The 20,213-nt window shown below is 40.3% G+C and overlaps 1 protein-coding gene across 1 annotated transcript in view; it reads right to left on the bottom strand.

Annotated features, from left to right (window-relative positions):
• Positions 1-2,167: 2,167 nt before the first annotated feature.
• Positions 2,168-20,213, bottom strand: part of LTK (leukocyte receptor tyrosine kinase) — a 303,135-nt gene continuing 285,089 nt past the window's right edge. Inside the window, exons 24-29 of the mRNA XM_089686923.1 lie at positions 19,501-19,598; positions 16,461-16,553; positions 14,918-15,019; positions 12,134-12,268; positions 11,112-11,202; positions 2,168-6,562 (exon numbers count right to left, since the gene is read on the bottom strand). Coding sequence (XP_089543049.1) covers positions 6,176-6,562; positions 11,112-11,202; positions 12,134-12,268; positions 14,918-15,019; positions 16,461-16,553; positions 19,501-19,598 — 906 coding nt within the window. The 3' untranslated portion in view covers positions 2,168-6,175. The remainder of the gene's footprint in view (positions 6,563-11,111; positions 11,203-12,133; positions 12,269-14,917; positions 15,020-16,460; positions 16,554-19,500; positions 19,599-20,213) is intronic.

Raw genomic sequence — 20,213 nt, 5'->3', positions numbered from 1 at the left:
ATTCATGGTTGATATTATATGTATATATTAAAGGTCTGTTCTCATCTGAAAACAATGGGTGGGGTCAGGGGTGGGGTCATAGATTTTTGGGGCCCCATCAGGTAGACTGAACGGGGCCCCAAAAATCTATGACCCCACCCCTGACTCCACCCATTGTTTTCAATGACAGGAGGATTCCCACTCCACCTTACTTCCGTCCACTGGGTCTGGGAGAGTGAGTCCAGAGAAGGTCATCATAGCTGAGGGAAGCAGGAGAAGCAGTGTCAGAATCATGAAGCCAGGTTTCGGTAAGAGCAAGTAGATTAAAGGATATTAGTGACAAAGAGGTCATGGACAGAGGTGAGTTTGTTGCAGACAGAGTGGACATTCCAATGGGCACAGGAGAAGGGGAGGATGGTTTTGGGAAGAAGAGGAATGGAAACTAAATTGTGTGGATTGTGGCTGCTGCCAGAGGGTACAGGGTGAGGAGTGAAAGGTGCTGTGTTGGGAGAGGAGGATTCCCACTTCTCCTCCCTTCCATCCACTGGGTCTGGGAGAGTGAGTCCAGTGAATGTCACCATGGGAGAGGGAAGCAGGAGAAGCAGTGTTGGAATCATGAAGTCAGGTTTCGGTAAGAGCAAGTAGATTACAGGACTTAGTGACAAAGAGGTCATGGACAGCGGTGAGTTTGTTGCAGGCAGAGCGAACATTCCAAATTGCACAGGAGAAGGGGAGGATGGTTTTGGGAAGAAAAGAAATTAAAACTAAATTGTGTGGACTGTGGCTGATGCCAGAGGGTGCAGGGTGATGAGTGCATTGGGTACAATTAAATGATGGAGGACCAAGGTTTGGGGATATACTGTATCTCCAGAGGTTAGGAGAAGCAGAAGGGTGTATCCGAGTGTGACTTATATGAGGGGACATGGCTCAGCGTCCTGGAGGTTTTATTGGCATGTGGGTGTAGAATTAGAAGGAGTTGGTGAATGCAGTAATAAGGAAAGGACAGACATGAAGGTGATGTATACAGATTATGATGTGAAGAAGAGGGGTGAAGCAAACAGAGTTTAAGGAGAGAGAACACAAGAGTGAAAAGGAGAGGTAGAGAGCACATGTTGCAGAGAGGAAGGAGAGCTAAATGGGGAAACAAGGTCGCCTGCAGTCTGGTGTGTTGCAAAGTAGTTTACTGTAGATTTTTGCTCCGTGCAATTGCTGAAGTGCCACTTAACGAACCCCACTTTTTTTTTAAAGTACCCCTACATTTTCCACCCAGCCATGTGCCCCCAGCTATGTGCTTCCCAGTAAAGGTGGTCTAGCTTTATATTGTGATGGGTGGGAATGTAACTTTCCAAATATTCAATCAGGAGTTAATAACAGGCAAACAGCAGAGCAAAATTTTCACACCACAATCAAATTGCAAGAGGACCAGGAGGGCAGGTTTGTAAAGATTAAGATCAGTTTATAATTTAGGTAAGACACTACAGAACAATGTAAACATCCCAATAATGTGGAACTGCTACCTCTCTGTACTCTGTATAGTATACGATATCTGCTAGCCCCTGCAGACTCTTTCCACATGCTCCAGCAGTTTAAGGTTCTGCCATCGAAGAAGAGTTCACAGCGAAGCACGGGAGAGGGCTGCCTGTCAGAGTAGGGACAGATGAGGTATGTGAAAGTACTTTTACACACCTCTAGATAAAACAAGCAGTTAACCCTTACAATGCGGGCACAGCCGCAATGGAGGAGAGGATTTTCAAATATCCTGGAGTTGGACTTTAAGAAAAACAAAATGTATTAAAAAAGATTACAGGAGTTACATTTCCACGCATAGACATGTGTATGAATACTACGTCTGCCTCTGCTGCCAATCCTTGTGCATATAACAAGGCCTTCTGCTACATGCATGTTGTGCTTCCTGCCTGGAACTTATACAAGATAATTTTTCTTTACTGCTATTTATTAGAAGGCTTTCTAAAAAGGATGGATTCAGTTATGGAAATAACATGTTGTATAAAGATTTTAGGCCCAGGTTTTTGCCAGATCAGGACACATTCCATATTTGGATTTTTCATTACTTGTATGGGCAAAGCACAGGTACACATTACATTTACTACAACTGTATACTAAGGTGGAAAATATTTTTTCAAGCAATGATCTTTATCAAGACAAATCTGGACAAAAAAGATAGCAATTTTTGTATAAAAAAAGTCTTTATTTATATAAGCACAATAGTTCCATCTATTAATAACAGCCAATGCAAGGCTGCATTCTATTCAGTTTCATTGCCCTATTTATTGAAAAGGACCTGTTAACTACCCACAGTGTTGGTAGCCATTTTGAATCTTGATTTCAACCTACTATTTTAGTTCAATTACTGTTTTCCAGTGCTGAACATATAGTTTGACTGGTTGCTGCAAAAGGTACATATAGGCCTTCCTTCATTAGTATATGGAGCTTTCAGCATAACTTCTAGATGTTACACTTGTGAAGGGATGGTTATCTTTTAGACCCAAATCTCCTGTTTTTCCACAACTGTGCCCCTTTCTGCTTTGGATTGCGTGAAGAAGGGTTAGACTAACCCCTTTTTTTTTTTGCTGCCCATGTTCTTGTTGGAGGAATTTACCCCTCTGTTTGTCCTGGTGACCACTGTCACCAAGACAAAAATAGATGGGGAATCCAAAATTTTAGATTGAAAAAATGGTAGAGTAAAAAGTCAATGCTTCAACTGAGATACCTATGACACCTTTGGGAAATACATTCACTTTTTTGGGGTTTACTTTAATTTCCTGATATGTGTTCAGGACAAATATTAAAGAAAAATCTCCCTAGCGGGACACATGCAGCAAATAAACTGATAAGGAGTTTAACTCCTTTCTTTTATATCTAAGAATTAAAAAAAATTGTCTGTACATTTATATTACCTACAAAGAGGACAAACCCTTTTTTATTAATGTTGTTGTTGTTAGGTTTTTTTTTTTTTTTATTTTCTAACTCCATTAACATGATAATAGTTGCTTGCTATCAGCAGCATAACAATTTTGCTTAAACCAAGCAGTGTGTTTAATTGAAATGTATTATGTAATATCCCTTTTTAGCTGTTAATCGTAGGTGTCTGCAAAACATCAAATGCCTTATGCATGTATGCATAAAAAAACCTACTGATTGTATGAGTCTATTTCTTTTCACAATAGAAATTTGGCTAAAAATTTGGCAAAGACATGTCATTGGCTTTAACGCTTTGGTGATCATAAAGTTGATAGGTCAGCACTTGGTCTTAAGTCCTCATGCACGCGGGACGTTTTGATAATGCTGGTAACATTAGCTGTGTAAAGTCACGTTAAAAAGGTGAGTTTTTCAGCTTTTTTTAGCATTTTTGCATTAGTGTTTAGCGGCCTTTTGCTGCCGTTTTTTAGCGTGTTCCAGCGTTTTTTTTTACCAAATTTTTTTGGGTCAAAAAAAGTCCAAAAACACTGGTTGCGGTGTTTTAACGCGTTTTGCTGCGTTTTTCAGAATTAGAGAATTTTTACAGCTAAAAAACTCCTCTAGAAACCCACTAGTCCTGGGTTTTTTTTCCACCCATAAAACGTCCCTGCCAAAAAACGTTGATTACAGTCTATGTGTGCATGAACACATAGGATAAGGTTTACTAGCTGTAGAAAAAAACGTCAAAAGCCAAAAACAGCCGCTGTAAAAACGTCAAGTGTGCATGAGGACTAAAGCCCAAATAAACTGTCAGTTTAAGTTAACTAAATGTATTCCAGGTATATCAATACAAAAGGTATGCAAAGTCTTACGGCGTGTTTTCTTTAAAAATAAGCCACAGCCTGAATAGAAAAATCTGTGTCAATTCAACATGTTGTAGAGTGGGAAAGAAGTTCAACCCACCCTGCTGAGTCAGACCCAGTCCATTCCAATCAGCAGGGAGTATGAGCTTTGATGATTTTAAAGATATAATGCAGGCCATAGGCGGGGAGAAAACTGGCTGGTTTTTTTTTTAGAAAAACGTAAAATCGGTCGTTCAATCAGCCGACGTTACCACCATTGGTAAAAAAAAGTTGGCTGATTTTTGTCCCGTCTACGGCCGGCAATTATATAGAATATGCAGAAGAAGAAGAAATAGAATATGCAGAAGAAGAAGAAATAGAATAGGAATAAAAAAAAGAAATAGAATATGAAGAAGAAGAAAAAGATTATGTAGAAGAAGAAATAGAATATGAATAAAAAGAAGAAATAGAATATGCAGAAGAAGAAGAAATAGAATATGAATAATAAGAAAACGTTGCAACATTGTATCTATTTGTATCCATTTCAGATTCAGATGTTTCTGTTCGGATACAAATAGATACAATGTTGCTATACTTTTAAATGTCAAATATAATATCAGACTGAAATTCTTTTTTTTTTCATCTTCTTCTTCATATTCTATTTCTTCTTTTCTTCTTCTTCTTCATATTCTATTTCTTCTTTTGCTGCTTCTTTATATTCTATTTCTTCTTTTTATTCATATTCTATTTCTTCTTCTCATTCATATTCTATTTTTTTCCTTTTCTTCTTTTCCTTCTTCTTTCATGTCACTGCTCATGCGCATTTTTTAAAATCAGAAAAGATCAACAGATTTGTCCATCATTGCTGAGAAAATTGGCAGAACGACAAATTTGGCCGATTATTTTCCAGCAGGACCGATAATCAAAAAGGGCAAAAATCACTAAAAGCGGCCGACCAATTACTGCACTAATGATCCGAAAATCGGCCAATTTTTTTTTTGGCCAATTTTCGGCTGTTTTTCATCCCATCTATGGCCCGCTTTAGTCTGACTCAGTAGGGAGGACGTCAGATCTCTGCAAATGAGACCACTGCTTCCCCACATTGACACTCTTCAGCTGCTGCCAGGGACAGGCTTTTCTAATCAGGTTGTACCTGCTTTTTAAAGAAAACAAACTGTAAAACATTGAAACGTTTTTGTTTTAATGCACCTGGAATGTCTTTAGCTCATTTAAACTGAAGGCTCAATCAGGCTTTAAAAACTGATAAAGCGTATGCATGTCTGGAGCTCCAAATGGCTACCTTCAAAATGACAGTTAACAGGTCCTCTTTAATTGCTACTCACCGACAAAAGGAGCAATAAAAATATTGACATCTATGCAGAGAGTACATAGCTTAAAACTTAAGTGAATGTCCATTTCATCAAGTTCACCAAACCTTAGAAGTACACGACTGCTCCACTATGAAGTATAGTCCCTTCCAGCTAGTTTGGCAGTGATGGGTTGGGTCTACAAGCAGAAGGGAGATAATGGAAGTGTCTTTGCTGTAAAAATATATACGTTTCACTCCACAGTTGGCAGCAAATTGACAATAGTAATGCTGCTTCGATGAAGCCCTTATTCAGAACTTGCATTTGCTCCAGAGATTCCATGCTTCCTATAAGGATAAATAGTTCTACTTCTGTGCAGAGAACAACTGAAGTGCATCACATATGTTATCAATACCTGCAGACTTCAGATGCATGTTCCCATGGATGGTAGATTCACCCAGCTGCACCTATTCCAAAGGGACGTACTGGAAATTGGCTTTATTTTATAAGACACTTTGACCAGAATCCAGTAGTTGCCAATGCTGAGTTCTCATCATAGCTTTATAAGCATGGCAGTTGCATTAACCACAGATAATTCCAGTGGAATATGAGAAATTACTCTGAGTATATTTTGTCCCTTTGTGTTTTCAGTTATAAAGCTTAACATTAACCAGACGTTTCAACAGAACAACCTATTTTTAGTATAGAGTTCTATGGCTTTTTTTAATGGATATCAGATTGCAGTGAAAATCCTATTTATAAACTGAGGCGTGTATAACTAAAGCACACATTTTATATTTTCAGAGCTTATTGCCATTCATAAAACAAACTCAGGAGGCATAAAAAAATATATTACTTTCCTAGGAAGTGAGGTCAATGCCAGTATGCTGCCATAAGCCGTAGTCTTTAAAGTTTCACTTAGAAATATATTTCACAGTGTTTACTGGGGATATCAAGTTCTTTTTGCCTGCAATCCAACTTGAAACAAGTGAAGGTAATCAGAGGGTGTAGTGAGTTTTCTTTGGAAATGCTGAAACATCTGGCTTGTGGTAGAGACAGATCCCATAGTTCTAAGGTAAAAATCCTGAGTCTTCTTATCCTAGCTGGAAACTAGGATACTTAAGCAGATCAGCAGGTGCTTTCCATTACCCAAGACCCATATGTTGGGTTCCAGAGATTTTTGGATTTGTTCTTTAGTTTGTGGGGCATTTGGGGTTTTGTCTCTGATGTGGAGTTTGGGTTTGATTGGACCCATGAACTGTCTAAAGGTTCACCAACACATTGTAGAGTGGGAGCTCGGAGGTTCCAGCTCACCAGATTTTCAACCCGTATCTCCTCAGGAAAATCACCTAGCTTATGTTCCATGGTCTGTGTGTCCAGCATAACTGGGAGCGAAGGGTTGCCCAAAAGAGGTGTCATTCCATTACAGCTGGTTGGACGCATTATTGTACTTCCTTCATCTTCTAGGGCTGGACAGCTTTCTACAGGCAGATCAGTATTGATGACATCAGGATCCTGAAAGACATGATGGCACAAAATAAATTTTATTCTCTACTAAAATGTATAGTTTGGGTGATACATGTATCGAATAGCTAAATTAGTAATAATATTCTTGAGTACTCTAGACAGATGAATTGGAGACAAATAATATAGCATGGTTTGGGGCTGTAATCAGGTACTCACAGTGAAAGACCTTAAACTTCAGCTTTTATTAACTTTATAAGGCTCCATGCACACTAGTGTTTTTTTTAAGCTCCTAGAATCTATTATCAGCATATTTTTTTCTGCTCCTAGAAGCTAAATAGTGTTATCCTATGTGTCCATATACACGACTTTGGGCTATTAGTATTTTTTGAGCTTCAGCATCTAGGAGCAGAAATAAATTGTATCTGTAAAGTTTTTTGGAGCGTTTTTCCATCAGAAAAAAAGCTAAATGCTACTAAAAAAACACTCCTAACAGATTTTTTCTAGCTTTTTTTTTTTCCCTCTACATGTACTGTAAAAACGCTACTAATACACTAGCGCTCCTAAATGATTCTGAGCCCTACTAAAATGCTACTAAAAATGCTATAACCAGCATTTTTTGTCCAAAATTTTTTTTAGCTTCTAAAATCATTCAGAATTCATTGCAGGTGCATTTGACTTGCAGCTGATGTCCTGTACTCCATGCTGGCTCTACATTCCCATATACATGTATGAGAAGAGAAGCAGTTCTGAAGCCAACAAAGCCCATTGATAATGGCCCTTATTGGTCAAAAGGCTCTACTTTTAATAATCAGTTAATGAACTTCAGTCTAGTAACTTTGCCTAGGCTGTGTTGATGTCATCTGTCTGCAGCAGGCAGGAGAAATCAGTTTCTCACTTTCTTCTCCTCTAGTCCTCACTCAGACTGAAACAAGTCATAAAGTGTGAGGCTGCAGTGGGAACTGATCAGTGTCAGACATTTGTAAATACAGCCAAGAACTGTGCAGGCACCAGGATTTACATAAATTTGTAATCACCGAGCCAGCATCTCAGTCTAGGAACTAGATGCTGATGTTGGATGATCCCTGAACAAAGATGGAGACATCGTTCAGGCATTGTCAGGGTGAGTACTGTGTTGTACGAGGTAATAAAATTTTTAAAGTTATACATTACTTAAGATTCAAGTGCTTAACGTAGGAAAATATATTGATTTCTAGGACCACTTTAACACATTCCATGCTGTCCATTCCTCGTCAAGAGTGAAAAGTGGAGGGCTATCTGCCCATGAAGATTGTGACTGCCAGATGGACTCAAGCAGTGAAGAAACCATTTGGCTTACTAAAGTGAACAATTACATGTTCCCGCCTTTGCGTACAGCAACGAACACTTCCAAATTCTCAAAGGTGCTTGTTATTGCTAATGACTATCTGCCATATGTCCCAGAGTCCCAGATGTTATGAACAATGCTTGAATTTTTTGTATCGCTTGCAAATTTCAGGTAGCATAATGAGCTAAAAAATACTAGACCTAGGGAAAGACTGGTACAAAAAGCGCTAAATGTCAGGCAGCACTAATTGGCCTGCAAATAGTCCACATTCAGGAAGGAACAGATGCCCCTCTATATTTCAAGGCAACAAAAAGAATAGATACAACGTAAAAGCACAGTCCTGGTGGCCCAATGTTTTAGCCTTTGTAATTAATCTGAATTTATCTTTTTGTGTGCAAGGTCTGTACTCTGTGGATGCTCTATAGGGGAGACTTACTAAAACTGGTGCACATAGAATATGATGCAGCTGTGCATGGTAGCCAATCAGCTTCTAGGTTTTATCTTCAAAGCTTAATTGAAGATGCTGAAGTTAGGAGCTCATTGGTTACCATGCACAGCTGCACCAAATTCTGTGTGCACCAGTTTTAGTAAATCCCCTCCTATGTACACTATATTGGGACGTATTGGGACACCCCTCCAAATCATTGGATTTAGGTGTTCCTATCACCTCCATGGCCACAGATGTACAAAATCAAGCACCTAGGCATGCAGACTGCTTCTACAAACATTTGTGAAAGAAGGGGTCGCTCTCAGATGCTCAGTGAATTCAAGCGTGGTACCATGATAGGTTGTCACCTGTGCAATAAGTCCATCCGTGAAATTTCCTTGCTACTAAATATTCCACAGTCAACTTTTATTGGTATTATATCAAAGTGGAAGCAACTGGGAACAACAACAACTCAGCCACTAAGTAGTAGGCCACGTAAAATGACAGAGAGGGGTCAGCACATGCTGAAGTGCACAGTGTTCAGAAGTCGCCAACTATCTGCAGAGTCAATAGCTAAAGACTTACAAACTTTGTGTGACCTTCAGATTAGCACAACAACAGAGCTTCATGGAATGGGTTTCCATGGCCGAGCAGCTGCATCCAAGCCTTACATCACCAAGTGCAATGCAAAGCATCAGGTGCACGGGTGTAAAGCATGCCGCCACTGGACTCTAGAGCAGTGTTCTCTGGAGTGGCTAATCACGCTTCTCTGTCTAGCAATCCGATGGACATGTCTGGGTTTTGTGGTTGCCAGGAGAACGGTACTTACCTGACTACATTGTGCCAAGTGTAAAGTTTGGTGGAGGGGGATTATGGTGTGGGGTTGTTTTCAGAAAATGGGCTTGGCCCCTTAGTTTCAGTGACGGGAACTCTTAAGGCATCAGCATACCAAGACATTTTGGACAATTTGATGCTCCCAACTTTGTGGGAACAGTTTTGGGATGACCCCTTCCTATTTCAACATGACTGCGCACCAGTGCACAGAGCAAGGTCCATAAAGACATGGATGAGCGAGTTTGGGGTGGAGGAACTTGACTGGCCTGCACCTCAACCCTATAGAACACCATTGGGATGAATTAGAGCGGAGGCCTTCTCGTCCGACATCAGTGCCTGACCTCACAAATGCGCTTTTGGAAGAATGATCAAACCTTTCCATAGACACACTACTAAACCTTGTGGACAGCCTTCCCAGAAGAGTTGAATCTGTTATAGTTGCAAAGGGCAGGCCAACTCAATATTGAACCCTACGGACTAAGACTAGTATGCCATTAAAATTCACGTGCGTGTAAAGGCAGGCGGCATCCCAATACTTTTGGCAATATAGTGTATGTATGTATGTGTGCAGTGAATCAGCCCATGTATGTCCTGCAGAGGGGTATCATGAATTGATCGTGTGTGCAACTCTAGTTTATTTCTGCTTCATGCAATATTACTAGAACTGCCTGTGGACATGACCAAGGCTGCCAATAGGGGGGCAAAGCCAGCCCTCCTGTAAGGGCTCAGACTCCATTAGTCCAGAAAGGGGTACAGGAGCAGAGAGGGGACTTTTTATTATTCATGGGGCTCAGGCAGAGTATTACCATGGGCCATAGCTCCAGGCACTTACAGTAAGGTTTCCTGGGTCCTGTTAGTTCAGCAGGAGGGCCTAGCGCTGAGATAGGACTTTTTTGCTTTTAGAAGCAGGTGATAATTTGTTGATTTGGCTCCTGACATTCACGTCTGACCCCTGCACTCTCTATGTCACATTCCCATTGACCCCTGTACTCTGTATGTTACTTATTCTTGACACATGTATGTAAGTGCCTGTAAGTAAGTTGTATGCCCCTCCTGCTGCTAGCACTATTTTGCCACACTCAAAATTTAGGATAGCATGCTTGGTGAATGTTATCAGTTAAGCTGTACAGGGCCCTATTATTTCTAATGGGTGCCCAGGACATGCCCTTTAGAGCCATCTAACCTGCACTAAGAAGGAAGGGTGGCACTTTTGGTTAATAGCTATGGATTTTTTAACCAAATAATCTAACATTATATTTTAAAAATGCAGCAATTCGTAAACTGGCAAATAAGATTGCAGGCAGGGGTAAATGGGGTATCAGCTAATGCTATGACGATGTTACTTTTATTATACAGGATTTTTATTGTGCCAACAGCTTGCACAGCTCTTTACAAAATAAAGGATGACATTACAGTTACAATATAATTCAATAAAAGAGGATTAGGAGTGCTCTGCTCATGAGAGCTTACAATCTAAAAGGGAAGGACAAATGATACAAACAGTAATAACTGTGAAGTTTGAGGTGATAAAGAAAAGCAGAAGTAATTTTCAGGTGGAGGCAGGATAGGCTTCCCTAAATAAATGGGTTTTCACAGATTGCCTAAAGGCAGACAGAGCCAAACAGGGGTAAGAAGTGCCAGAGCATAGGAGAGGATCTGGAGAAATCCTGAAAGTGAACCTAGGAGTGAGCATTCATTGGCATGAGCATTGTGATGCCCTGTAGTGCAGGAACACTGGCACCTACAATTTCTGTGCATTGGTGTATCATTCTAAATGGCACCTCAATGCACCACACAAAGTCCAAAACATGCATTTTAGTCAAATGTTACTGCAATGCACAAGTCTAAAGAGCCCCCTAAGTTCGTAAACCTCTATGGTAAAACCAAGCTATAACAGCTAAAAGAGCATGCCCGAACCAGTAGCAATGAAGTAAGTCCATTATGAATTACTGCATTTAAAAGTATGCCCTGCATTACTGAATAAGCTCAGATTTTCAGTGACATGCTCCTACCTGTGTGCAGTAGATAATCCGTTCCAATATGGTTGAGAAGTTTGGTCGGTGATCTGGTGTGTGCTGCCAACACTGCGTCATTATCCGATATCTAAAGCATAAAGGGAGAGTAGGGTCATTGACATCAATAACATAAAACATGTTAACAGAACTTTTCCATTTGGGCAGATTATTTTACCACAATTCTATTAAACCAAACCTGCAACCTTAAAGAGTTTTCTTTTCTTTCCACACCCTGGCTATACTGGGTAATGGTGAGCTTATAGTCAGGGCAGGAAGTCTTGGACCCTGCAGTATACCCTCTAGAGAAACAGGGGGACCACTAACCATTATCCCGTATGTCTAAACAATGGATTCTCTGTAGTCTCTAATGGTATCAAACCCAGCAATGTTTCTGGCAGCCAAAGTAGTAAAGGCTGTTTAGGCTTTAGGCTACATGAAGAAGCTCAAAAAACAACTTTTCTTTAATTTAGGACATGCAAATCCTTTTTAATAATGTACTTTTTAATAATGTAATTAGTCAGTGTTGGCCAATGGTTAATAAAGGGGGTCCAATGGTTACTGGTCTCCTCGGGGGAACTAGAACATATGCAGCCCAGAGAAAGAAGTTGGTACAAAAACTATAGAGGAGCGTCCTCATCGGTAACAAGGTATTGTGAGTTATGAATCGCTGTTTTGCAGTTGATTTTATTGAATCTGTTGATTCTTTTATTACATTTTTGTAATAAAGACTTATTGTTTTATATTGTTGTACACATGTTTATGCCATACAAAGTCCCAGGGTGATATCAGTATATATTTTTTGACTTTTGTCTTGTTAGTGGGATGCTGGCAGAAATAATGTAATTGGTGGGACACTTAACCCTATCTCCTAGTCTTACACTTTAAAGGATATGGAACATCTTGACTGTACATTATGTTCAGTTTTCTAGGAGAGTATAAGAAGAGAAGCAGGCTCTGCTTATGACTACAGGGAAAAAGTAAATCTAACTCACATAAACATTTGCAGACGGAACACTTACACTGGTCCTGGGCAGTTTTTGGGAGGATCCATTCGTCCACCACTTGTTACAAACTCCAGCACCTCCTGGTTGGTTTTACATGGGTAAGGCATATATCCTAATGAGAAGATCTCCCAAAGTAAAACACCAAAGGACCTATAAGAGCCAACAAATCCTGTGTGTCACTTCTGCAGACCATATCACATCTTATTTAGATTTTGATCACCTGAAGCTGTTTTTACAAGAGCATGTATAGTGGAACTCCTCCTTTTTCTAATGTTGTGGATACATTAGTTCTGTATATCATAAAGAAAGAAGGACTTTTGGAGGTACCCAGACTCTACAACCATTAGTATAAAGAATCGAACATTTTTGTTAGTGTACTACCCTCCTAGATTAGTACAGGTTGCTGGGTACATTTAGTTGTGTCTGTGTGCTCTGATTGTTTCTCAGTGGATTGTTCAGGCTGCTGCTCTGATTCTTTCCCCCTGTATTTTAGAGGATTTTAGAATTATAGTGGGTGTAGTCAGCCTGAACATTTATGGGAGAGGTGTGCTCAGTTGGAGAGCCCATAAATAGTATAAGACCTGAGGCAGAGTGAGAGATCTTGGGTCTAGTACTGCTGGAGAGAACCCTATGCAGGATTACTGGAGGTGCCACTAAGAAGCCTTAGCTGTGGGAGGAGGGGGGGGGGGTGCAAGCTTAGTCCTGGAATCAGTTTGTGTCTGTAGAAGCTCACTAGAGAGAGTCAGGAGGAAGTTGGGGGGAAAAGTGTCCGGCTGTCCTATGGTGGTGTGAGTCTGTGTCTCCCTCACTGAAGAGTGCCTGGTGAATATCAGAAGGAGGCAACCAATGGTCCCGTGGCTGTGTTAGTAGATGACCCAAGTGCTGGAAAGTTAGTGACTGTGTGTAGCTTTTGGTTTTGTGGGAGAAGTCATAGTCACCGTCAGCATTAGAGATTCCATGGGACAGTTTTGTACAGTTCAGCAAGATAGATAGCAAGAGTCCTCAAAATATCCAGTTCACTACTTTTGGGGTATTCCATTCTGCCTTCACCCCATCTAAGTTTAATGTTACAATAAAACCCTAAAAAGACACCCCTAGACTGTTCATTCAGGCCAGTAGAAGAGTGAAGAAGATGCTGTGTGCTTGGATGTGTGTGCTCTACCAGGTAAAAAAAATAGCTCCTTAGCGGGTGCATTACCTTAGCATAACAAATAAAAATAATAAATAACACAATTTTAAAAAATAAACAGAGTATACGTGCTTCCTGATACAATTACTACATTGCCTCAATCATGTATCCAATCCAGCACCTCCTAGCATCCTATATATTTAGCTCTGTATTCTGGGAGCTTTCTGTGTGATATCATAATGTAGCTATGTGAGATGTGGTATCTTGCTATTTTCTGGCCATAAACTATTACCATTTAGATTAAAGTTGTGTATAGTAGGGAATGATGAGAACCTTTCTTAAGTGTTTAATTCTATATGCGATCCCACTGCAGAGATCCCCCTTCACTTCTTAACCCAAAGACAATGTTCTACTTAGTACAGGAAGTGAGGAGACAACTCTACAACAGACACAATACCTTTTTGTAGAGTGGAAGTTGGCTAGATGTTCTCTCTGCATTTATTGGTATCTGTGACTTATTGGAGATTTCCCAATTGGGACCATTTTCTCCATTTTCCATCTCCAGATCTGATTTTATTCAGATCCTTATATCATAAAAAACAAACACGTTTAGGGGTTTCAAAGGGTCCTCCTTTATCATGGCTTGGTACTGTTGAACAAAGTGGGGAGATTTACTAAACTTGGAGTGTGCAAAATCTGGTGCAGCTCTGCATAGAAATCAGCTTGTAGGTTTTACTGTCAAAGCTTAATTGAACAAGCTGAAGTTTGAAGCCGATTGTCTACAATGTAAAACTGCACCACATTCTGAGTGCTCTAGTTTTAGTATATCTCCCCCAGTGTGTCCTATGCCTAGTACACACGATGAGAATATTGGGTGAAAAAAACACATTCTGATCGATCGTCCAATAATATATTTGTTAGTACACAGCTTTTGAGAGCTGATCAAGACAGTTCATGCGAAAATATCCGAAGGGAGAAGCACAAATGTTTTTCTTGTAAGATAACAGAACAAATTATTTTTGTGTAATTAGTATAGTATTTGTACAAAAAAAATTGAGTGACCAAGACTGCACATGCTTGAAAATTAAAGAATACATTACAATACAAAAAGCTGTACTCTGTCTTACGAGAATTTTTGTAACTTTAGTAACCTATTTGTTCTCTGTATGAGACTAACATGCAAGAAAAAAAAAAACAGACGATCATCCGTCCGATATTCTCTGTGTGCAGGGGCGGACTGAGAACTCATGGGGCCCCCAGGCAATAGGGGATCATGGGGCCCCTGTGTCCTTGCCCAAACTCAAAAAAGCCTATGAAAAAGGTACCAGGGGCATCTCATGGGGCCCCCTACTGACCATGGGCCCTTGGGCAGCACCCGAGTTTCCAAATGGTCAGTCCGCCCCTGTCTGTGTGTACTAGGCATTAGACTAATAGAACTAGAGGAATCCTAAGGGTACTAGTATGATTACTGCAGGTGCCGGTACAGCCTTAACCAAAAATCTGGTGCGATCATACTAATTATCTCTCAGAGTCCCTCCTATTCCATTAATCCAGTACACACTTTGTTTAACAGTACCAAACAAATACCTCCATTAGGTACTGTTATTTTTTACAAAACAAAAACTGTGAACATATACAAAAAAAAAATATTGGCCAATTAAGAAGATTACCAGGAATCAGTCTTGGAAGTGAAGATTCCTTCTAGGAAAGCTTCAGGAGGCATCCACTTCACAGGCAGCATGGCTCTTCCTCCCTTTCGATAGTAACTTGCTCTGAGAGAGACGAGACTCATTTTATTCAGATTCAATGCCATATTTAGATATCATTCTGCCCTGTGCAGACCTAGATAAGGACATCCTTTTGTACAAGCTCTGCCTTTAATATTCTGCAATTACCAACTACTGCTATAATGCACTATTTGAGGCAGCAAGCTGTCTGCTTTAAAATTAAAGTTAATCCTTAACATTTCAGATCAACAAACAAGAGAAAAGAAAGATGCTGTCATGCTTCTTAAGCTATAGTGAGTCTTCCTTCTCCTCCTAAATTCCATAGCTAACAAACACCTTCCTATAGCTGGCATGCATTAGCAAATACCACAAATATCCAGCCAGAAAAAGTATGTACAATAGGAGAATAAAACCTCAGTGTGTAAGTTTTATGGGTTGACACTGCTCCCTGTTTACCCTCCTATCCTAAGAACAGGCCTGTAAGTGCTGTTATAGTAAATACAGCCATGCCCATGGTTTACAAGAGGAACTCCAGTCCAATATAGAATTCAGTAAGCAGGCCTGGACTGGGACAAAAAATAGGCCCAGGTATATTAGACTGAGCAGCAAATGTTTACAATGCCTGGGGGAGGGGGGTCTCCCATCAGTGTCCCCATCATTAGAGGTCCCTCCATAAGTGTCACCATCAGTTGAGGTCCCTTCATCAGTGTCCCCATCATTAGAGGTGCTTCATGAGTATCCCCATCATTAGAGGTCTCTCCATCAGTGTCCCCATCATTAGAGGTCCCCCATCAGTGTCCCCCATATTGCTTTCCCTTTACTTAAACAGGGGCCAGGACTCTGTGGGTGGGACTTAGTAGGTGAGATTTGATGGGCAGGTTTTGGTGGACTCAGGAACACAGTGGAGCAGCCAAGTCTGGATGATGAATTTCAGTGAACTTCTCCTCCAGTGAAGGCTGGGGGCAGACCTACAATGTGATTGGTTGCTTGATGCCAGGTAGCCCTAACAACCAACCATTAATGCTGGCAGAGGTGGGCGGGAGGTGGGACTGCAGCAGTGGAGCTACAGAAGAATCATTGGAAACACTGCTCGTGCCCCCTACATGTGGCTGTCCTTCTCCCTGATGGTGGCTCTGCATGTGGCCCCGGCCCACTTTGAAAATGCCCGATGTGCCCTATGGCCAGTCTGGGCCTGTCAGCAACTACAGGGGATATATTGCTTGCTGTTATGCTTTCAGCTTTAAACACAGTCACCGGACTTCTAAAACATTTATATAATAATAACAAAAATTATAAACTTCCTTCAATATATAGACCCGGGTTGAGTTATGGAATTTTTTTATTTCTAATTATGAAAGGGGAACTATAATGATTTTGCGTGAAGTGCGTAAGATTTTCATTTGTTGGGTGAGAGGACTAAAAATAGCCCTGAGATCCAGCACAGACACCTTGCCTCAGCTTTTCATGAATATTATGAAATTCTTACCTGTAGATGTCCCGAGCCATTCCAAAGTCACCTATTTTAGCAACACGTCCACTGCTGGTATGGGTTAGAAGGCAATTTCTGGCTGCAATATCCCTAGTGGAAATCATCCATTGTAAATATGGACCTATTTGCAATCAGTTTGCCCTGACATTGGTAAGCAATATAATTGAGCTGTGCAGGTTACAATCAAAACAAAATAACAGTGCAGCACTAATAACTCTAACAAAATGATTACCTATACCTTAAACTACCAAATAATAAAAATACAAAAAAGTGTCATATATTCATACAATAGTCCCAAAACACAAAAGGCCACACCAATCAAAAATTGCTTGCTTCTATGCAGTGCAAGGGCCTGCCTAATTTAATATAGATATAATGGATTGTTTCGTTTTGTTCTCATATTAAACACATTTGGTTACTCTAAAATGATTGGGCATCTTATAATTACTGCTCTGTACAATGACTATGAGCTGTATGTACTAAGGGCATGAGATACCAAAATGAAAATTCCCATTTTTTTCCCATTCAAATTTAAACAAGCCCTGAAAAATATGATCTGATTTGAGGCTGTTAGGAATGATCAGTTTTAGTATGTACAGCACTGAAGTAGAATTCTCTCTCTTCTGAGAAACAAATTATTCTATTTTCTTATTTGTGGCAATGTTGTGAAATTATTACATCATCATTATTATTATTATTCAGGTTTTTTATAGTGCCAACAGTTTTTACAGTGTTTTACAATATAAACGGAGACTATACAGCAACAGTACAATTCAATACAAGAGGGTTAGTAGGGCTCTGAGAACTTTCAATCTAATAGGAATGGACAAGTGGAAACAAGGTAATAACTGTGAGGGAAGAACTTATGGGAGAAAAAAAAAGATACAGTTGTTGCTGAAGGCAAGATAGGCTTCCCTGAAGAGATGAGTGGACAGTGTAGGAGATAGCCGGATAGATTGGAGTACAGAGTTCCAGAGGATGGGAGAGGCTCTGGAGAGGTCCAGCTCCAGGGCAAGGCTATGTCTTGAGATTCCTAGTGTCGTCAGTTTGCCAAAGTTGTACTAGTCAGGGCCTGATTATGTGTGCAGTGAGAGGAGCAAGTGTGTCCAATGTGGATGAGAGTGAACTGTTGTAAACAGAAGTGGCCAGGTCAGGGCAGGACAGGAATGAGATTTTATCATACAGAAGGTCAGTAGCAGAATAGAGAAGAGAAGGGATAAACTGGCAAAGGTTTTTATCAATTGTTTCAATGGTCTGCTGCTTGCGGAAAAGGTGGTTAACCCCTTCACGCCTAAGGGTAAAACAAATCTAAATGCCTAAGCACAATTCTGCAACGTTGACATGTTAGTAAAACCGTACATATCGTCACAACTACTTTGTACATCCAGGTGGATTATACCTTGTTTTTTTCAGGACAAATTGGGCTTTCATTTGGTGGTAAATGGTCATGGATAGCTCCTAATTTTTTTTTATTATTAAAGGAAAACTGGGCCAAAATAGTAAAAAAAATCATTTTTTTAAATTTAACTGTGTGTTTCTTGTTACGACCATAACCTACCACCAAAGAACAACCCAAAATACATTCTCCAGTTCTTGACGATCGCAGCGATACCATATATGTGTATGTTATTTGTTGCTTGTACCCGTAGTACAGCCCAGAAACAACAGTGCGCATTTTGTTTTTGTCCTTTTTTTTATTTTTTTTTTTTTACATAAAACACACTGTCACTGACATTGACATTAACACTAACTGACACTGATACCAATTTTTTTTTAATCCTGACCTTTGACCCTGACCTTTGCCCTTGACCCTGACCTTTGACCCTGACCTTGACCCAAACACTAACCCTGGTACTGAACTAGATCAAACCTTGATCTAGGTATTTTTCTTTATTTTTTAATATTTATTTATCTTTTTTTTTTTTTTTTACAAACTTTTTTTTTCTCTCTCTATGTCAGGAGTTCGAGAGATACAATGTATCTCTCTTCTCCATTCATAGAGAGAGAGAAAACAAGGGGGCCGGGCTGCACAGTGATTGATCACTGTGATAGCCAATCAGAGGCTATCACAGCGATCACGTGACCCGGAATCGGGAGTCCCGGGTCCCGATCGTTAGAACGGGACCCGGGGCTCTCAGTGACACCGCGGTCTTGGTGCTGGGAGCGCACCGAGCGGCGCGCTCCCAGCACAAAGACAGGTACGCAAATATGCGGCCCCACGGAAAAAAGCCCAGGTCCGTGAGGCCGCATATTTGTGTTACGTCGGCGTCAAGGGGTTAAAGACAAGGACACTGTAAAAATGTTAGGGTTGTGATCAGAGAGAGGAAAGTGTGTGTTGGTGAGCTTGCAGGCAGTGCAAAGCTGGGAAAATACAAGCGTGTTACCATCAGAGTGAGTAGGAGATTGTGTCCATTGCGTTAGGTCAAAAGATGAGGTTAAGTTGAAAAGTTGAGATGTAACCAGACTGTTAACATTATTGGAGGTGTTAAAGAACCCAAGAATGGTAGTAGGTATTTCAGAAGAGAGAACATAGGGTAGCCAGGCAGATAGGTCACCAAGAAAGTGTGACACCGGTCCAGGAGGATGACAGATCACTGCAATCTTTAGAGAAATTGGAGAAAACAGACTAATACAGTGATTCTCAAAAGAACAGAGTGATAGAGAGGGAGGTGTAGGGAAGGACTTGAAAGGTGCAGTGGAGATAGAAGCAAACCGACTCGCCTCCTTTCCATCCACTAGGTCTGGGTGAGTGAGTTCAGTGGAGGCCTCCATGGGAGAGGGCAGTGGGAGGGGTAGAGTCAGACTCTTGAAGCCAGGTTTCAGTAATGGCAAGAGGTTTAAAAAGAATGGGAGACAAAAAGGTCATGGACAGAGGCCATGACCTTTGTTACAAACAGACCTGTGTTACAAACAGAGTGGGTATTCCAGAAATATAGGATTTTTTAAATTGTATTTTTAGTTTTTAAACATTTTACATTTGTTGTGGTTTATATTAGTTAAGGGCTAATTTCTATAATTCAGAATGTTCAGGATCTACCTGTGTAGGAAGTGGTTCTCCTCCAGGTACTTGCAGCCACAGGCAATATCCCTGGCCATCTTGAGCAGGTCTGACATTGTTAACGTTGATGGTTGGTTCTAGGCAGAGGCAAAAGTAAATGTTGTTTATTATGTAATTTTAATAACGTATATAGATGTGACTTAGACATCCTAATGTAATCATGTTGTATTAACAGCACCTAGTTGAGTTTTTTATACCCTAACAGGTGGATTAATAATGAGGATGTGCCGAGTGAAACCCAAAGCTACAAATCTTATTTCAAATTAGAGATAAAGATCACATAAAAATAAATTCTAATTGGAGAGTTTTTTCACTTTTACATTGATCTTTTATTTTTTGTATGCATAAAAAGGTACAAGCATGGGTTAATATAGGCATATATTCACAAAAGCAAATATAACATCTTCTGCTGCTTAAATGCTGTTAGATTATTGTATGGGCAGTGCTTTCAGTGTGTACTGTATTGACTGTTGCTTGTATGCTTAGAAGAAAGTGGTCATCAGCAAATTAAATAAAAAACAAACCTTCTAACGCATATTACATTACATTACATTACATTGAGTTTATATAGCGCCAAAGGGTTTGCTCAGCGCTGTACAATAGAGGGGGGGACAATACATGAAACATTACAGCAGCTACGAACAGCACACGAGGGGTAAGAGGGCCCTACTCTTTCGAGCTTACAATCTGGG

This window comes from Staurois parvus, unplaced genomic scaffold (genome assembly GCF_062004578.1).
Source record: "Staurois parvus isolate SC_StPar_1 unplaced genomic scaffold, SC_StPar_1.0 ptg000414l, whole genome shotgun sequence".
Classification (NCBI taxonomy): domain Eukaryota; kingdom Metazoa; phylum Chordata; class Amphibia; order Anura; family Ranidae; genus Staurois; species Staurois parvus.
This window is presented reverse-complemented; position numbering and strand designations above follow the sequence as displayed.